Genomic DNA, 21,075 nt, shown 5'->3' on the forward strand with positions numbered 1-21,075 from the left:
AAAAAGGTTAAAAATTCGTAAAAAAAAAAAACACATTAGGAGGCTATAAGTCAAATTACTATAATTTCTAAACCAGGTGCAGGAGGCTTCTTTGAAGAGATTTTTTTTTTTGAGTTGTTTACTCGTATCCCACCAGTGTCCATGCATCTGAGGGGTGAGAGAGTTGACCAAAGTCATGGGTGGAGATACATCTCTTGAAGTTGGGTCATTCTTTGGAATACCTATTTGCAGGGTATCCCACAGATGATTTGCCATGCCTGCTGACTAAAGGGGTCTGGCTCCATCCTTATAGGATGATTTATCAAGTGTCATCTCAGCACTTTTTGTGTAGTCCAAGTGCATCAGATAAGTGCTAGAAAAGTCATCCTCTCTTCTTCTTAGTTACCATCTGAGAGAGGGAGGCTGAATCAAGAAGGGAGCATATCTGTTTACAATTTGTTTCACATTTTTTTGGAGATTAGGGCAATTCATGTTCTCTTTGTGTGTATTTCTTGATTTAATGGTACATTTTTGTTCATGTTTACAGATATCAAAGCAAGTCAGAGCAAGCACACTACCTCATTAGTTTCGCACAGATCCCATTTTTTTCAGAGGAGAGTTTCCTCCAGATTTCCAAAAGTTACTGACTTCCTTCTGACCATAGTGCATCCTAGCCTGAATCTGTGGTCCTGTATATTCAATCAAAAGAATGTTTAATAAGGAGAATGATCGTCACTGCAGAACTCCTCTGTAGAACCCAAATGGGCTATGACAACTTCTAAATAGTTTAGTTTAGATTATGTTGTGATAATTGGGAATATTTTTGAAAAGTTTGGCGCAGAGTCAATTAATCCTTGAGTAATGTGAAAGTAATACAGAATTTTAGACAATCTAGATCAGAACTACACTGGAAGATAAATATTACCCGAGAAAGAACTCTTGTTTTGTTAAGTTGCTGTGTCTGGTTTTATTAATGCTCAGGAACAGATAAGGCAGACGCAGTGAGAGAGTGGAAGCATGAGCTTGCATCCACCTAGATGTCATGAGTGTCAGGCATAAGAGAGAGGGGAGCAAGACTGTCGCATTACATAGAACAGGATTTTTTTTTTGTCATGTTTTATGTTTGCATTGATATTTCTGAATATGACACTAATGCTGCATTGATAACAGATGTTGAGAACTCTTCTAGGGTATGCCTAGGTTTCCTTTTTTTCTAGTATTGCATACTTCTCTGTTTCCCAATATGTATTGATATTGCTGGATTTATATATATTTTTTATTTTGATAATTGTTTGTATTTAAATCTATTGCAGTGTTTAACATTTCTCCTTAGTACATTATAACTTGTATTACTGCTTGTATTACATGTACTTTCACACAGTCGTAAATACCCTTTTAAATTGTATTTGGAGATTTTCTCTGTGAGTCTCCTTTAAAAACAGGTTTCCTTCCAGAAGACCTGTCTAATTAATGAGCAGAAACGAAATAAATAACTAATCCCCTGCCCATTAGTGTGACAGCCTCTGAGATCTGCCATCCAGCTGTCACTGTTATGAGGGGGATTGAGTGGGCAGTGTTTGCAGTATGCAGCTCCCCAAAGAATTGCTGGGCAAAAGGGAAACATACAACTAGAGGAACAAAAACAGAAAACTGGGTGTTTGTTTCCCTTAGTTTGTTAGCATATTATATTGTACCTTGAAACAGTAAATATATTTATAATTTAACTGAAGCTGCTGTGTGTTCCACAGCTTGTTCTCGTTGCATTCTATAGTTATGTCAAGAATCTAAATGGCAGCATTCTATAGTTATGTCAAGAATCTAAATGGCAGTGCTCAGATCTGCTCTGAGTTACAACCGAATGGCATTAAATATACTGATCCCAAGGATATTGCCAATCCTAAAGTGCCCATCTCAATACCAGAAGTTTGCCAAATTCCGATAATCACGGCCACACAGGTAGAAACCGCATTCCGCATCCATGGGACCAGTTGACATCCCAGGCTGTGTACTACATGAACTACAAAATGAACTGGCACCTCACCTAAGTGTCATGTTTAATCATAGCCATACCTTAGGCTTCGTGCCCACTGAGTGGCGCACAGCTACAGTTATCCCTCTCCACAAGGGAGGATCCACCTTGGATCCCGGGAACTACCGTCCCATCAGCCTGACAAGCCTGATTTGCAAGGGCATGGAACGCATTATCATGGAACTTATAAACAAAGACATTGGCAACCTTCAAACACTGGGTTTGTGAAGGACCAATCTTGTCTCCTGAATCTGATTGACTTCTTCGAATCAGTCTCCAGAGCTGTGGACGAGGGTAAGGCAGTCCACACAGCCTATCTGGACCTCGCCAAGGCCTTTGGCACCATCCCCCACTCTGGAATCATAGATAGACGTACTAAGTTGGGCATAAATCCCTACATCACTCGATGGGTTGCTAACTGGCTTACTGACAGAACCCAGACTGTAAAAGTAGCCGACTCCAAATCCAGTTCCCAGACTGTAAAAGTAGCCGACTCCAAATCCAGCTCCCGACAAGTGGAGTACCTCAGGGTTCAGTCCTGGGACCACTCTTGTTTGGTATCTACTTCTCTGAAGTACAGGCCAACACTAAAGGACTCTGGCTAACAAAGTTTACAGATGACTGCAAACTGGGAGCCATTATTGAATCCCCAAATGATGTGGATATTCTACAAAAGGGCCTTACAGAAACATGCCTGGTGCCAGAGCCATGGGCTCAAGCTTAATGCAAAGAAATGTATAGTTATCCCCTTTGGAAAAAAACACATACCCATGAATTACCACATAGGTGGCAGGACACTAAACATCGAAAGTGTGATGAGAGACTTAGGGACACAGGTGGACAGTAGTCTCACTTTCGATAACCACATTGCCACAACAGTCAAGAAATCCTTCTGTGTGGCTTACCTCATCACGAAGGGCTTTTCATCCAGAAAAAAAAGAGGTCATTGTCCCACTGTACTCATCCCTCATTAGACCCATTATAGAGTATAATGCCCCGTTTGGTATGTACCTTACAAGACATCTGCAACAGCTGGAAAGGCCACAGAAATACCTCCCTAAAAGAATCACAGGCCTAAAGCAGATGCTATATACTGACCGTCTAAAAAAAACTCCAGCTATACTCTGCGGCATATCATCTACTCAGAGGTGATCTCTGCTTAACATCCAAGGCCATGTCAAACCCTGAGCTGTTGGACATGCTCCACTTAAAGAAATCCCAATTCCTCAGAGCCACACGCTCCAAGGATCTAAACCTTGTCATCACAATGAACAAAACATGCTGGAGGGATAGGTTCCTGACCCAGAGACTCCCCATACTCTGGAATAGACTGCCCATACATATCAAGCAGAGCGCCTCATTGGCCCTCTTCAAAAGGAACCTTGATGATTGGATGGGAGATAGGAAATTCACCCCGGGGATCATATCAGTCACCCTGCTAGACAGGGGCCCGGAGAAGTAAATATTGTGGGAAGAAATATCCAGGGAATTGTTATGGCTAGGCTTGCATAGGCCCTAGGGCCGATAGCCTAGTACCAACCTATGAACCTATATAGATTTTTTTTGTATTCACTTCCCTTCATTCTCTTTGACATTTAGCACAATCACTAACATTGCCCAATTTGTTTGCTTCTATGGAGCTTTTCTGTCTCTTCAAGACATGGGAGGAGAACATTACAACAATACAATGTCTTTTGTCAGCACCCATCTGAGTTTTATTTGACAGTCAGGAGTATTGCAAACCTGTGTCATCATCCTGGCAAGCAGCTACTTATTGGCAGCATATTTAACTAGATCCTAGTCTTCTCAGTAAGAAGGGCGGCCACGGTGGTGCAGTGGTTAGCATTGTCACCTCACAGCAAGAGGATCTCTGGTTTGATTCTTGGCTGGGGTGCCTTCTGTGCGGAGTCTGCATGTCCTCCCTGTGGTCGCGTGGGTTTCCTCCGGGTGCTCCGGTTTCCTCCCACATCACAAAGACATGCAGTAGGTGGATTGGACACTCTAAATTGGCCCTAGGTGTGAGTGCGTGCGTGTGTGTGCCTTCTGTGGAAGGTTGGGCGCCGGGCTGGCAACTCAACACCGTAAAACTCCACTGCCAATCATGAGCGGACAGATGATCCGCTGTGGCGACCCCTAACCAGGAAAAAGCCGAAAGAAGAAGTCCTCTCAGTAAGAGAAAAAGGGGAAAATGAAGTTTAATATCCAAAAGGTGAACATGCCAGTATAGTTTATACAGTAGTATACAGATTCATATGATATGTGGGTTACCATCCAAGATTGCTTTCTTTGCAAAACTTAGTCTGCTTTTCATTTTTTTTCCCTTTTCAGGTGAATTCACTGTTTGTGCTGTTAGTAGATCAGGTGTGTTTAGACCTTCACTTTTTGTTCTTCTGATGTGTCTGTACTCTCCTTTCTCTTTATATCACAGGTGTGAAACGAATTCGAGCATTATCAGGTGGACCCAGTGACTCTCCAGGCACGTTCTCTAAGCAGATCCGGTCTGATATGGACCTCTCTCCAATGGCAAGTGCCTATAGGTAAGAGGATTGGGATATTTAGGGGCTACATGGGCATAGTTATGGGCTGCATTAGTGCTTTTGGAAATGACTTGGGTGTTCTATTAGGGTACCTTTGAAGCAGACTTTTATCATAAGACTTACCAGATGCCTGTCAGTGTCATTCTCCAAATTTCTTAGATGTATGGCCTGTACTGATGTCCTTGTCCCTTAGGTAGCTGCTGTCACCTGCTTGTCTGGGAGAGGGGTAGGTTTTTTGCCACTGCTGAAATGCCCTATTGCCAGAAGGTGGGTTGAGGCTGTTGCATTGTACAAGCTACAACGTCTTGGAGTGAACAGATGCGTAATGGTTGCTCATGCTGGAGTGCACTGGGACATGCATGGTCATTTCACATTTCGTGTCTTGAGTATAGATACTTGTAATACTACACATCCATACTTAAGTAGTGTAATCATCTGGAATTCCTCCATATTACACACAACTGCATACTACTGATGCAAAAAAAAATGTACATTAGCTGAGAACAGCAGCCAGAACAATCTAAAATGGAGCTGGCAAATGTCAGTTTTACACAGGGAACATCCCAAAATCCATAAAGGAAGGATATCCACCAGGCCTGGAGGGGGAAGGGAGCTGAGCTATGGAAGGTGGTTTTGGTATCAGGACCTCTGGGGCTGAAGTCCCAGTAGTAAAACTGTATTCGGTACAGACATCCACCGTGCTCTCAAGGTCTAAACTCATGTGACAGTGCTCCTTTATATGCAAACCAGTTGCTAGTTGGGCAACTAAGTAATGAAATTTCAGAGTTTGGTTTTATAGGGAAAATTGAGATTCTAAGTACCTGCATCTATACAAAGCACTGCCAGCTACCACTGCACAATGAGCAGCCTTTATACAGACAGGTGAAAATAAAATAAAACAGAAGAAAATAGCCATCTGGTCAATCGCAACAGCACTGTCTTAGGTTTCTTCAGTGACTCTAAGCAGAGAAGAGACCAGGCTACCCTCTGCTTTCACTAGAGTGCAGACCAAACTTCTCCAACTTTTTAGCACTTAAGTTTAAAAATTTAGTAAGTAACACTGCACGCTGGGACAATACTGGGATGGCACAGTGGTAGCATTGTCGCCTCACAGCAAGAGGTTCTGCAGTTCGATTCTCGGCTGGAGTGCCTTCTGGGTGGAGTCTGCATTATGTCCCTGCATTCTTGTGGGTTTCCTCCGGGTGCTCAGTTTCTTCCCACATTACAAAGATGCATGTCTGGAGCATTTCTCCCTGGGCCTCCACTGAAAATTGGCTCTGTTCCGAGTCAGACTTTCCCGTTTAACAAATGTTAAACACTGTATAAAAATCAACAAGACTTTAAGATAGCAAGAAGTGCAGTGCAGCAGTTAAAGTACTTTTCTGGCTAGGATGCAGCTGGATGTCAGCAAAAAGCACTGTTTCAGTTGCGTGGTCAACAAACATTGGTGAGCTTTGTGTAAATGAGCCAGTTGTGTAAATGCTATAATTTTATACAGACAAAGAAAATCCATGAACAAAGCAAACTACCCCTCTGGGCAATCACAAGAGCAGTCTTAGGTTTCTTCAGTGAATCTAAGCACAGAAGAAGCCAGGCAACCCTCTATTTCAACTGTGGTGCAGACCAAAGCTGTCCAACTTTAGGTCACTTAAGCTTAAAAAGTGCAGAATCTCAGCAAATACTGTATAAAAATCAACAAGACTTTAAAATAGCAACAACACATGCAACTGACTTTAATAGATTTTCACCCACATCTCTCTTTAAAAGCAACTTATTAAATTAGTAAAGAAAAATACACGTATTCAACTTGTCACTGACAATAGGTTTTTGAGATTTGTAATGACTAGTAGAGAAGGTTTTGCCTTTATACTGCTTTTTAAATATATATTATCTGCCACCTCAACAGTCATTACAGTCGTATACTTGGCCTTTAATTTTAAACCGCTTGTGCTGTTCTGTTGATGTACTGTAGCTTGCCAAGTTGCAGTTTTCTTATTTGTATGTGCTGTTTTTGCATATTGTGCCTCTGCTGGGCATATGCTGCTGTGTACATCTGTGTGGCTTCCTCTCCTGTTGTCAAATGCCGGTTTTTGATTCATAATTGCTGTGTGCAGTTTGATCAGTGAAGAGGTTGAGCAACATAGAATCCCTAACATGGACAAAGTCATGGAATGCCAAGGGTAAGCAAATTTTCCCTTTTACTGGTATTGTGAAATTTGTCTGAGTTAGTATATGTAGCTGTGGGATGTGGAGGTGCAGGGAGACTTCCTCTTACAATAAACCATTGTTTTGGTGCTTTGGTCTTTGAAAATCAATGATGCTTTGCTTGCTGTATTTTGGTGTATGAAACTGATGTTGATTTTTAAAGGAAAAGAATCATCATATTTGTGTGTTACTCAGTTTAGGAGCTGTGTATCTAAACTTCTCTCTTGCAGGGCAAAAATTGTGTACTTGATCATAACAAAAGAATTGACCTTCTGTTTTGGTGTTCACCAAAACAATAATCATTTCAGATATGTTTTGCATGAGTGTGTAATGTGAAGGCCCCAAATGCTGTGCACGTAAGGCAACAGTGCAGGGCAATCAACTGCAAACTGGTTTCAGCCCAAGCCTTCCTTACTGCCACAAAAATTCATCAACCCTTACACAAAATATATATGAGAAAATATACACACCCCTTTTTTTTTAGGACCAATCAAAATGCATAATTTAAACCTGGAGGAAATAACGCCCCATCTCACAATTCAAAGCCCATTCCCTTTTTGTTAATAAATCATGCCATACAAGTTTATTGGGTCCCTTGAAACATTTCCAGTCTGTAGCAGTAAATCTAAAGGTAGCTGTAGAATGTTGCAACACGTTTATATAAAACATTAGTCATTCCGTGATTTTATATAGACGAAGAAAATCCATGAAAAAAAGCAAACTTGAGTGTGTAGTATACCATTTCAGATGTGTTTTGCATGGCTTCAGTCTAGACTGATTTGTATTCAAGTCCCCATTAGTGCGCACCATTTGCATTAATGGAGAAAATATATGTAGCAATGAATGTGTGCTGTGTAATTAGACTATGATGTATTATTTGATGCCTTTTTTTGTTTTGTGTTTTAGTGAAGAGAGGATAAAGTACTCCAGTTCACAACCAGAGCCTCGGACTGCTTTTTCATCTTGGGAGAGTAGTCATTCTTGTATTGATAAACTGGTGCAAGGGATTAGCTTCTCGCAGCCAGCTTGTCCAGATCACATGCTTCTTAGTAGCCAGCTGCTAGGCACACCGGGGTCCTCACAGGTAACTTCTAAGTTCAAATATTTTGTTAGTAGTCAAATTTACTTAGATTTTTATAATCACCATGTAAAGTTTCTCACAACACTGTATCTGACCAATCTTCAAAAATGTACAGTGCTGAGTACGGATTTTGTTTTTATATATGAGTGACACATTTGGGCTTATCAAAAGTTACTTTGCTTATTAAAGATACATTGTGTATGTGGCTGAATGTGTTACACTATGTTTGATTATATTTCCGCATTTCTAGTAATGATGTCTTGCCACACTGAAACTTGCAGCTTCCTTTGAAAACATGAAGCAATTATTTTTTTAATGTATAATGACTTCCATTATACTACCCATTGCGTTTTGAGGTTTTAAATGCACTGTTTCATTTAGTTATTTTTATGTATATTTTTGTACTTTAACTCTGCTTGGAGCCGCCTTTTTTCAGCAGGGACCTGATGGTGAAAGACCCTCAATTTACATGGCTTGTGTTCCGTTTTAGAAATGGAACACTACATTACATTATTATGCAGATTTTTGTTTGCGGTGAAACATCACATTATAAGTGTGGTATTAGACAACTTTGCATACGCAGGACATTTTTCTGAAAACTAATCAATACATTGGAGACATTTTCTTCGAACTAAAACATTACATTTTAATTAGTTGACTGGTAAATACCATTTGAATATTTTAAGCATCATCCATTACTGTGGTAAATAATAGCACCCAGCTGTATAAGATATACTTTATATCAATTGCACATGATTAACTCAAAACGTTTTAACTTGAATGTGTTTTGATATAAGGGGGCAGGTATTAACCGTCTATACTTGAATAGTACACAAATCTGATTTGTAAGAGATGTGGATGACATCAGAGTTATCTTTAGCTGTGTAGATTTGTACATATTGTTTAGTTACGCTTCAGATGGCAACCATTTATAATACTTTACAGTTGTGCTGAGAGTAGACAATATAAAATTAAGTGAACAGAGTGATATTTTAGTTTGAATGTGTTCTTGTAGAGAAGCATTTTGGTTTGATACTTGAAGGATGTTGCTGGATTACTTTCAGGCTATTTGGTGGCCTGTTTGGTTACATATGAACTTGAGGGTGTATCACCATATTTGGAATTGGTTTTGTTCGCAGTTAGCTGTTTGAAGAACGAGGGATCTGAAGTAGGCACTTCATTTGTCAGCAAACTTTGGGATACGGATCCGATCTCGGATCCGAGCCGGCAACTTCTACCACAGCATAGATCCGAGCTTCTAGCTCCTCCCTTTACCCATAATCCCCTGCCAACCCTGACTGACCCCAGATCTAGTTTGCCGCACTTCAAACTACAGCTCCTGGTGGATCGAAATTTGTGAGAGAAAAATTGTTAAATTTCTTCCTTTTTTTTCTGTTGCTGTGAGTGAGAGTGAGTGATTAGGTACCCTATAGCCCTTTTTAGCCAACTAAATTTTATTTTTTTTGTGATCCTTTTCTCCTCCCTTCCTCACTGGTCATAGTGTGTGTGTGTGTGTGTGTGTGTGTGTGTGTGTGTGTGTGTGTGTGTGTGTGTGTGTGGTGTGTGTTTAGGGGCCTAGTGAGTGTGTTTTCCTTTTTAAAATGTCTGAGGCCCCTAAAGCCATTTTTTCTAAGTGCACCGAGTGTGGCCATAAGCTTTCACCAGCGGATGGCCACACTCGGTGCGTTAGGTGCCTTGGGGGTTGAACACCTCTGGATGCGTGATTTGCACGGCGTTCAACCCCATGGCACTTAAGGACCGGAGGACGAAGCTGATTCTGGCGGGCCTTTTGCCCCCAGATCAGGCTCCGGACTCCGGTACTTCTGTGGCCACTATCCAGCCCTCGGTGGTGGCCACTCCTGCCCCCCTCCCTCCGGTCGGGACTCAACCTCCCGCTTCGGCTACGGAGGAGAGGGAGGCCAAGACAGACAAGCGGAGAGAGAAGCACCTTAAGCAGCGGGCCGAAGACTCCTCCTCGGCCCCGCCTGCCAAACAGGCTTCTCCCTCCAGGGTTTCTGGATCACCTCCTCCTCGGATCCGATCCCCTTGCTTCTCTCCGGGACCCGAGGAGGGGGTGACCCGGTCCTCATCGAGGTCATCGAGGTGACTCTCCAGGCCTGCCTCGGTGGCCTCTTCAAGGTCCACTTTTAGCATGTCGGATGCAGACATGGACCGGATGATGAGGTTCATCCAGGCCCAGCTGCAGATGGGAGTGCTCTTGCCTCCCCCCCCTCCGAGAGGGAGCTCAACCCCATTCTTTGCTCCAATCGCACCTTCTCCGACCCGTTTTCCGGGTTCGGAGCCGAGCCACGTTGGATCTGGAGGTGGGTCGGAGCCGACAGTGCTGGGTACTTCGGCTCCGACTGTTCCCTCGAGTTTGTCGGATCCGACCTCTCGGAGCCGTGGCCCGAGCTTTGGATCCGTGGGATTTGGTGTGCATTCGGCTCCGTCCCTGTCGGATCACGCGGGTCTTTCGAATCCGATGGTCTCGGGCCCGGGTCCGGTCCCCGCTTCGGACTGGGTGGGAGTAGACTCTCTGATCCTACCGAGGGCGTCTCCCCCTCTGCTTTCGCTGCAGTGGAGAGGGCACTGTTGAGTGCATCCGAACCTCCGGTCCTGGCTTCGGCTCCCCCCTGCACTCCCTCTCAGCTGGTCCAGGCTCCCATCACCCGGCCTTTGGGGCAGCCTGCTTCAGCGCCTCGGGATGTTCCTTCGGAACATGACATTGCTGGTGAGACTTCCTCGGACAGCCCCCCCCCTGAGGAGGTTCCTCACAAGTCTAAGTGTAAGAGGAGGCACGTGGACTCCCCCGAGTCCCTTACGGAAGATACGGACTTAGATGAAGGGGAAGGCTCCCCAAGGTCACCCCCCGAGGATATCTCCTTTGGAGACATCATGGAAATGCTTAGGATCAGGGGGGTTGGTCTGCCCCCAAGTCTTCCTCCGATGAGTCCGTATTCTAGAGGCGTTCAAAGCAGGGCCATCTACCTCTTGGGTGTGCTCCCCCGACCCCCTGGTGGACCTTATTGCCACCAGGGCTTGGAGGGAGCCGGACACTGTAGAGCCAGTCCCCAAGCGTCCGGACAGGATCTTGAGTGCCCCCACAGAGAGAAATTGGAGCAGAGGTCCCCCCGGTGGATGCCATGTTGGTGGTGGCGGCCATCGAGAGAGTTGGCTCAGGAGAGCCCCACGGTCCACCCACCGAGCAAGGAGTCTTGTGCGATGGACCGCCTTGGGAAGCGGGCCTTCAGTTCAGCAACCTTCTCGATGAGGGCGCTGAACTATATGGCGCACGTCATCCGGATGCAGAGGGATCTGATCAAAGAATACGCTGCCCCCCCCCCCAGATTCCATGTCGGAAGGAGACAAACAACTGTACTCCTCCCGAATGTCCACTCTACGGTCCATTTCTAACACCTCTATGCGGCTTTTGTCTCACGTCACTGAGGGAGCCGCTAGAGCTGGCGGAGTCGGCCTGGTCATGAGGCGACAAGCCTGGCTCCGACATTGTGACTTCTCAGAACCCCTTAAGGCGTCATTCGCGAATGCCCCCTTTGATGGTTCTGCTCTTTTTGGCAAAACCGTTCATAGGTTCATAGGTTCATACTAGGCTATCTGCCCAAGGGCATTTATAAGCCTAGCCCATAGTTATGTGGCTTTCGCCACCCCTTTAGTTTGAATAAAAACTATGCCTATCATTTTGCTGTGCCTCTGTCAAGCAGTGACACAAGTAATCCCTGGGGTATATCTGCAATCTCCCATCCATTGGTCAAGATTCCTCTTGAACAAGGCCAGAGAGGTGCTCTGCCTCACATGTACCGGGATTTTGTTCCACAGCATAGGGAGTCTCTGGGTGATGAATCTGTCCCTCCAGCACGTTCTATTTATAACCGTGTCAAGGTTTAAGTCTCCCGCCCTTGTGGTTCTGAGGGATCTAGATTTTTTGAGGTGAAGCATATTCATCAAATCTGGGTTTGACATGGCCTTATATGTCAGGCACAGGTCACCTCTGAGCAAGCGGTATGAGACTGAATAGAGCTGGAGTTCTTTCAGTCGGGCAGCATAAGACATATTTTTGAGACCCTTTATCCTTTTGGTGAGGAACTTTGGGGCCTTTCAAGCTGCAGCAGGTGTCTGGTCAGATACATTCCGAACGGGGCATTGTACTCAATCATAGGTCTAATAAGTGATGAGTACAGGTGGACGATGACCTCCCTTGATCTAGATGTGAATCCCTTCATGATCAGGTGGGTGATATAGAAGGTTTTCCTAACTACTTTAGCAACATGAGTGTCAAACGATAGGCTACTGTCAACCTGGGTCCCCAGATCTCTGATGACTTTTTCTGTGCTCAGTGGATTGCCACCTATATGGTAGCTAGGGGTAACCTTGTTTTTCCCAAAGGGTATGACTATGCATTTTTGGCTTTAACTTCAGGCCATGGCTCTGGCACCAGTTATCCGCTTCTGTGAGGCCCTTCTGGAGGATATCTGTGTCAGATGTGTTTTCGACTATGGCCCAGTTTGCAGTCATCTGCAAACTTTGTCAGCCATAACCCTCCTGTGTTTGCTTGTACTTCAGAAAAGTAGATGCCGAACTAGAGTGGACCCAGGACTGAGCCCTGTGGGACACCACTTGTGACAGGCTTTGAGTCTGACATGGCTCCAGCAACTCTGACCCTGTGGGTTCTGTCACTTAGCCAGTTTGCAACCCATCTTGTGATGTATGGGTTTACATTCAAGCTGATGAGTTTTTCGATGATACCTGAGTGGGGTATTGTGTCAAGGCCTTTGCCAGGTCGAGGTAGGCTGTATGGACTGCCTTTCCTCATCAATGGCCTTGGTGACTGTCTCGAAAAAGTCAACCAAGTTTAAGAGGCAGGATCTGCCTTTGACAAAGCCAAACTGAGTTGGATCCAAAGTCTGCAAGTTCCCTATGTCTTTATTTATGAGTTCCATTATGATCCTCTCCATGGCTTTGCAGATAAGGCTTGTCAAGCTAATGGTAATTTCCAGGGTCTGTGGAGGCACCGCCCTTATGAAGTGGGACCACAGTCGTGCGCCACTCCTTGGGTACGTGTCCTGAGGTGAGGCTAAGATTAAACAGCTGTCCTAACTGTGGGTTTAATTCCTCATTGAGTTCATGAAGCACACAGGGGACACCATCCGGTCCCATGGATGCTGTGTTTTTGCCTTAGTGAGAGCAGTTCTCGCCTGCGCGTTGGAGATATTTGGGGGCTACAATCCTCTGGAATAGATATCTCTCCTCTTGGGGGGGAGGGGGGGGGAGAAGTTTGCACTGAACCTGTCAGCCAGTATGTTGGCAATGTGTGTAGGTTCAGTAATTTTCACATCATTTTGAACTAATTCTGAGCATATCTGGGAGTTTCCTCCTAGGTTTCTAACATAGCTAAAGAAGGCCTTATGATTCTCTTTAGAGTCCTTGGCGATTTTTTCTCAAAATTTGCCTTGGATGATTTTATGAGAGCTCTTAGTTTTTTACTTATAATGATCAAAGGTGTCTTACCTTTCAAGGATTTTGCTCTTTCTTGTAGTAGCTTCCTCCTTTTGTTGTAGAGCTTGTTTATGGCTGGGGTCCACCAGACTGGACGCTTGCCTTTGGTACAGAGAGTCTTAGTTTTGTTTGGGATTGCCTGATCCATGCAGTCCTGTAGGTGCTGGTAGAAGGCATTTGTAAGTGATTCAGCGGTTTGAGTAATGTTTACCACTGGCTCAGGGGCCTTAAAGGAGACCACACTAGTTTTAGAAGTGTGAAATCGGCTTTGAGAAGTTTTCACTGTGGTCTTTTTTGTTTCAGGTGGGGGCGGGATGAGGACCTCCAGCGAGATTAGTTTATGATCTGATCTCACCAGTGAGGGGTATACTTCGGGGGTTGAACATTTTGGTTCCCATGTTCGTGATGATGAGATCAAGTATGTTTTCTCCTCTTGTGGGGATGGTGACTAGTTGTTCCATGGCATTTGAGTTTATGAACTCCAGGAATCTTTGGGTTAGAGTGTTCGGGCTTGAGTAGTGTTCCCAGTCTATATTAGGGTAGTTGAAGTCACCTAGTATGATGGTGTTTGGAGATACATTTATCCCTCCAATGTTTTCAGGAAGGCCATGTGAGGTTCCTGAGTTTGAGAGGGTGGCCTGTAACATGCTACAAATTGCAGAGCAGTCTTGCCTATGGTTAATTGCACCTGGATGGTCTCCGATGCATCATGCGTTGCCACCAACCTTGAGGTGTGGGTGTCCTTTATGAATATGGACACCCTCCTTTCTTGGTGTTGTCCGGATTTTGGGGCCGGAACGCATGATATGAGGTGAAACCTGTTAGTGCTGGGGTGCTCTCAGGAGCCTTGAACCAGGTTTCTGTCACAGCACAGACATCGATGTTCTCCATATTGAGAAGGGCCTCGAGTGCATCTTGAGATTGAGACTTCTGGCATTGAGCAGCATTACCCTTAGTTTTTCCTTTTGGTGTTCTAGGTGGTAGGTTTAGAATTTGAGCCTTGCCTAAAAAAGGCACTATGGGGTGGCAAGAGCCTTTGCCAATATCCGGAAGCCCAGGGTGACAGGTGCAAGCCGCCCTTGGCAGCGTGGCTTGTCCAGCATGTCATCCCAGGCAGACAGACATTGATCCCCTTTGAATGACACCAGAATTTAAGCCAATTATTAAAGCTGATCATCTTATCACTGTATTGTGGCATCATTCTAGGTGAAGGTAGGATACTGCTCAAGGTCAGGGTCATACCTGCCTGGGCTACATAATCAGAGAGCTCCTCGATGTCCCTTTCATGTAGTCCAAGGAGGTACGCCTCAGGTCGTTGACACCAGCGTGGACAATGACTGAGTCGTACTTGTACCTGCTGTTGAGAGACCTGAGTGCTTGCGTTATGTGGCGGATTCTAGCGCCTGACAGGCAGCTTACTGTGACCTTCTCTTTACTCAGTCTGGTGGGAGCGGACGCCAGTGTGTCTGACTATGGAATCATCAATGACAAGTGTGTCTGGCATTTTGTTTGGCCTTAAGGGCTGTGACTGTTTGACACTCTGACTGTGTGGTCTATGTGTTGCATGTGTTGGGTCGTGAGGTGGTAGTTGTTTGGGTGTCTGCTTTGGTGGCCTCTGCTGTTTTGGTAAATTTTTGATCAGAGCCTCCGAGTATGTCTTTGTGTGAGTATGTGTATGATTTGAAGTTGTGATGGTACCATGTGTGACTGGGTATGTATTGTGTGTGGTTACCTTCTCCTCCTGTCTGGTCTTGCCAGTCCTATGTTGAGAGAGCTCAGCCTCCAGTTTGGCCAGATAGTTGCATCTCTCGCATGTATTTGTGTTTTGTGGGAGAATGAGAGGATTGTCTGTGTACATGAGGCAGTTGTAACATTGCCTCAATATTCCCAGGTTCACCAGTTGAGCTGGAGAGGACACTAGCAACTGATCCTCGACATACTAGAAGTAGTAGATAAAGAGACTTTCAAAGGACTCGGGAAGTGGGTTTTAGGCTGGTGGGGTACTATCTATAATAAGAGTGCTTTATCAAGGTGCAAGTACTGTAGGAGTAAGTGCTAGGCTTTACAGATAGAGAATAGTCTACTTGGGAATCAAGTAGAGATGAACTTTTCAGTTATAGGATATGCTGGTTAGATCAGCAGTACCGCTCGAGGAAGGTAGTTTTAAGGGAAAATTGGAAGAGTGGAATTTAGATGGCCCAAATAGTTTAACCTTGTTTAACCGCTGCTCTTTGTGCAACAGTGGTAACTCCGCTAAATCGGCCACGTTTAGCGTGTTTTATAGCAGGGGCTGAAGGGAGCTAGGAATTGGCCCAAAGCGACCAATGGACTACTAGTTTCTGGCTGAAACTTCACCAAATCAGACAAAAGGCCGCTCAGTGCTTCCCACTCCCACTGGTAAGCAAAGAAACTTCCTCCTTCCTAATAAGGCAATGGATCAGTAACAGGAACTAAAACAAAGCCCAGGGATCAGCAACTCTGAAACTGGACTACTCTAGTTCAGTAAGGCGGAAAACAAGAGATTTTTTTGTTTTATTACAGAGACAAGGAAAAACAGACAGTAAATGCTGTAAATCGGCTGACTTTAGTGTGTAGCCTACAGAAACAATTTGCAACAATTAGTAACTTAAAGTGCAATAAACAGTGTAAAATGCAGAAATCACTTAAAGTAGCAGTAAAACAGGCAAAATGCAGTCGCTAGCTTAAATAACAGTGGGAAAGCCACAAAAAATACTTATATCTGGTAGAAAGTCACTCTTTTAGCTCTCTGCTGCTTGGATCACTCTGCAGGCCACCACAAGGATCTGTGCTGAGTTGGTACAAGCTGGAAAACGCGTGTTTAGCGTGTTTTATAGCAGGGGGCTGAGAGGAGCTAGGAATTGGCCCAAAACGACCAATGGACTACTAGTTTCTGGCTAAAACTTCACCAAATCGGACAGAAAGGCTGCTCAGTGCTTCCTACTCCCACTGGTAAGCAAAGAAACTTCCCTCCCTAATAAGGCAATGGATCAGTAACAGGAACTAAAAACAAAGCCCAGGGATCAGCAACTCTGAAACTGGACTACTCTAGTTCAGTAAGGCGGGAAAACAAGAGATTTTTTTGTTTTATTACAGAGACAAGGGAAAAAAACAGACAGTAAATGCTATAAATGCTGTAAATCGGCTAGTGCACTTTAGTGTGTAGCCTACAGAAACAATTTGCAACAATTAGTAACTTAAAGTGCAATAAACAGTGTAAAATGCAGAAATCACTTAAAGTAGCAGTAAAACAGGCGAAATGCAGTCGCTAGCTTAATAACAGTGGGAAAGCCACAAAAATACTTATATCTGGTAGAAAGTCACTCTTTTAGCTCTCTGCTGCTTGGATCACTCTGCAGGCCACCACGAGGATCTGTGCTGAGTTGGTACAAGCTGGAAAACGCCATTAGTGTTTTATAGCAGGGGCTGAAAGGAGCTAGGAATTGGCCCAAAACGACCAATGGACTACTAGTTTCTGGCTGAAACTTCACCAAATCGGACAAAAAGGCCGCTCAGTGCTTCCCACTCCCACTGGTAAGCAAAGAAACTTCCCTCCTTCCTAATAAGGTGACACTTTAGTCCAGAGCGAGAAAGACGGGAAGCCATTGTCTGCCGTCGGAGTCCGCTTCTCTGCTCCCCAGAGGTCCTTTTCCAAGAACCAAAAGGGTCAGAAGAAGATGTGGTTCCGGAAATCGCATCAATCCCATGCAGAACCCCTGAGGGGTTGCCCAGCTGCTCCACTCTGGAGGCAGTCGGGGGGGGGCGTTTTTCGAGGCACCTAGCAATGTGGGAGTCCATAACAACAGATCGCTGGGTGCTTCGCATCATATCCAGAGGTTACCAAATTCCCTGTATTGTAACCCCCAAAACCAGAAGCCTCCCCGACGTACCACCCAGTCAGAGGGAGGCGGCTGCTACAGAAATTCAGCAGCTTTTACAAAAAAGAGCCATCTAACCCATCCCCCCAGATCAGCTCGGATCAGGGTTTTACTCCAGGTTCTTTCTGGTGCCAAAAAAGACGGGGGACTTGAGGCCCATCCTCGACCTCTGTCTCTTGAACCTGGCAGTACCCAAAGAAAAGTTCCGGATGGTCACACTGCAATCTATTCTCCCCCTGTTACAGGAGAACGACTGGATGTGCTCGATAGACCTCAAGGATGCGTACTATCACATTCTAGTGGACAGGCGCTCCAGGAGGTTTCTCCGCTTCCGGCTGGGAGCCAGTCATTTTCAGTTCAGGGCCCTCCCCTTCGGTCTCACCTCAGCCCCCAGGGTGTTCACCAAAGTCTTAGCAGCAATAGCGGCCCACCTGAGACTCCAGGGAATTCAGGTCTTTCCGTACCTGGCCGACTGGCTCCACACCCTACAAGGCATCTGCTCTGTTCATGCAGGGATTACTTCCTCAATCTTGCTCCACGTCTAGGATTGACAGTCAACATGGCCAAGTCCTTTCTGGCTCCTACACAGGTAATAGATTTCATAGGGACAACACTGGATTCCAAACTAATGCTTGCTTTTCTGACTCCAGATCGGCTTCAGAACCTGAGGTTGCATGTAAAGGCCATCCTTCAACTTCAAGCTCCACTGGCGGAATTGGTCCTGAGGGCTCTAGGGTCCATGGCGGCAGCAATTTCTGTGCTGCCCTTGGCCCGTCTGAATATGAGGGTCCTGCAGTGGACCCTTCAGGTGCAGTGGTCCCTGTCTCGCAACCCTCTGTACCATCCCATTCCCCTAAACAGGACTTGCAGAAGGTCGCTCGTGTGGTGGCTCCAGTCCCCGAGCCTCCACACGGGACGTCCATTCTCGATGCCTCCTCCCTTCGCCACAGTGACCACGGCCGCTTCTCGCCTGGGGTGGGGTGGGAGCATTATTCAGGCAGAATGGTCCAAGGCACGTGGAATGACATAGAGACGACCTTGCATATCAATGTCCTAGAGATGAGGGCGGTGCTTTTGACGTTGCAGGCACTTCACGACCTTCTTCCGATTGGGACGATTGCGGTACATACGGACAACATGTCAGTGGTCTGGTACATCAACAAACAGGGGGGGAACCAGGTCTTATCCTCTTTGTCGCGAGGCCATGAGAGTGTGGGAATGGGCAATATCCACCAACCGCTTTCTCATTGCAACGCACATTCTGGGATGGTCCAACATCCTAGCAGACAGGCTCAGTCGTACAATCCTGACTCCATACGAATGGTCTCTCAATCCTCCAGTAGCGGAGCGAATATTTGCCCAATGGGGGCAACCCTGTTGCGATTTTTTTGCCTCTCCCTCAAATACCAAATGCAACAGTTACTTCGCCCTAAATCCCCCTTCTGGGGGGAGTCCCTGAGAGACTCTCTAGTACATGCTTGGCCTCCCGGTCTCCTTTACGCTTACCCGCCACTGCCCCTGATGCTAAAACTTTTACAGAAAGCCAGTCGGTTGGGGAGCAAGATGATCCTCATTGCCCCATTCTGGCCTCGTCAGACGTGGTTCCCGTACCTATGGTCTCACCTGATTCATCCGCCCTGGATTTTGGATCCTCTTCCGGATCTCATTACTCACCCCCTGGGTCTTCCGGCCCCCAGCCTGGTCAACCTCAAGTTGACGGCTTGGTTGCTCCAGTTCCACTCTTGATTAGGACTCCCGGAATCTCCTCACCAGTCAAAGCCATTCTAGTAGCAGCACACAAGCCATCCACCAGAAAGGTCTATCGGAGTAAGTGGAAACGCTTTTCCATCTGGGCTGAGCACCGTCATTTAAATCCTTTTACAGCGCCTTTAACATCGGTTTTGGATTTTCTATCTACCCTTTTTCATCAGGGGGCTAGCTGTTCTACAGTCAAGGTGCAACTAGCAGCGATTTCGCACTATCATGTAGGGCATGAGTCTGGCCCTCTTATTACCTCCAAGCTCTGTAAAGCTTTCCTTAAGGGTACCTTCCTCCTCAGACCTCCTGTCAGGGAGATAGTACCCCCATGGGATTTAGCTTTAGTTCTGCAGGCCTTGACTAGCCCCCCTTTCGAGCCAGCGGCCACAGTTGATCTCAGATACCTCTCTTGGAAAACGGCCTTTCTGGTGGCCATTACTTCGGCCAAAAGAGTCTCTGAACTTCAGGCTCTCTGTGTCAAACCACCGTATTTGACCTTCCATCAGGATAGAGTTTACCTCAGGATCAATCCGTCTTTTCTGCCTAAGGTATTTTCCGAAGCAAACAATCAATCTATTAATCTTCCCTTGTTCTTCCCCAACTATCAGAACAAAGGAGAGTATAAGCTGCATTCTTTGGACGTGCACAGACAACTGCGCTTTTATATTCATCGAACGGCTGGTCATAGACAATCCGATCAGTTGTTTGTCTCCTTTGCCAAAACCAGCCTAGGCAAGTCATTTTCTAAAGTTACACTGTCACGATGGATAACGAGCTGTATTCTCTTAGCATATCAGAGTTCGGGACGGCCTGCACCTCAGGGAGTCCGCGCTCTTTCTACTAGGGCCGTTGCTACATCGGCCGCTTTTAGATCTAGGGTTCCCTTGGATGATATTTGTTCCGCAGCCACTTGGGCTTCATCCCATACTTTTATCAGCCATTACAAACTGGATGTTGTCTCCAGAGGTAGGGCGTCCTTTGGCTGTGCAGTGCTCCGGAATATCCTTCCATGAAGGCCACCCAAGATTCAGGTAGCTGGGGACTCTGTCCCAAAGGTTGCTGACAAATGAAGTGCCTACTTCAGATTAAGAAGTTATGTACTCACCATAACGTTCCATCTGAGTAGGTATCTTCATTTGTCTGCAACCATCCCACCCGCCTTCCCCCTGACCAATATGATTCTAAGTAGGAGTTGTCTTACATGAGTCCCTTCTGGGACACACTATCAAGTTGTTATATGGGGCAAACTTGATCTGAGGTCAGTCAGGGTTGGCAGGGGATTATGGGTAAAGGGAGGTGCTAGGAGCTCGGATCTATGCTGTCGTAGAGGTTGCCGGCTCCGAGATAGGATCTGTATCCCAAAGGTTGCAGACAAATGAAGATACCTACTCAGATGGAACGTTAAGGTGAGTACATAACTTCTTATTATACCATTTCAGCATGGTTAAGAGGTCAGGGCCCAATTTGTTGTGTAGAAGTGTTAACTTGTATGTACTTTACACTGGACAATATAAGAAAAGTAGGGTTTGAAGCTAAGGCAGTAGTGTGAGTAAGAGGGTGTGCTGATGATGAATATTGCTGTCTTGTGGATCATAGCAAGTAGATTACTAAAGTTTTTCTTGGGTTCCCATGGCAGAGATTCCTGTGAGGTTTTTTTTAACCATTTGGTTTGGATAGAATAGTTTTGGTAATAGCAATGCTTCAACTCTCTTATTTCATGCTGTGGATAATAGGTTGTGCTTTGGCCAGTATGGGATTCCAATCTTGTTGTGGAATTTTGTTATATTTCTTGGGTGCTGTTCATAGGAAAGGTTAATATCCAGTTACTGTCACTACCTATTTCAAAATATTCCCTCTATTGTATGACTTCAGTCTTGGAAGTTCATCCAAAACGGAGAGGTTTTGATGATCTTCGTGTTTCACTGTTGCAGTCATCACACTTGGGTTTTCCTGCCAGGGGTAGCCCTCAGTCGGCCCGAATACCAGAGGCTTAGTATTTCTGCGTCGGTTGCTGTCGCTCCAGGACTGACATCAGGTCATCAGTGTGGTATAAAAACAGGAAGCCGACGCCATTAC

The 21,075-nt window shown here is 45.5% G+C and overlaps 1 protein-coding gene across 1 annotated transcript in view; it reads left to right on the plus strand.

Moving 5' to 3' along the window:
* The window catches only part of CHEK1 (checkpoint kinase 1), a 416,400-nt gene that overhangs the window by 217,268 nt on the left and 178,057 nt on the right, over positions 1–21,075 (plus strand). The window contains exons 9-10 of the mRNA XM_044080846.1: positions 4,437–4,545; positions 7,657–7,834. Of these exons, the coding sequence (XP_043936781.1) occupies positions 4,437–4,545; positions 7,657–7,834 (287 nt within the window). The remainder of the gene's footprint in view (positions 1–4,436; positions 4,546–7,656; positions 7,835–21,075) is intronic.

The sequence above is a fragment of the Protopterus annectens genome, chromosome 8.part0 (genome assembly GCF_019279795.1).
Source record: "Protopterus annectens isolate FY-2018-M chromosome 8.part0, PAN1.0, whole genome shotgun sequence".
Lineage (NCBI taxonomy): Eukaryota > Metazoa > Chordata > Ceratodontiformes > Protopteridae > Protopterus > Protopterus annectens.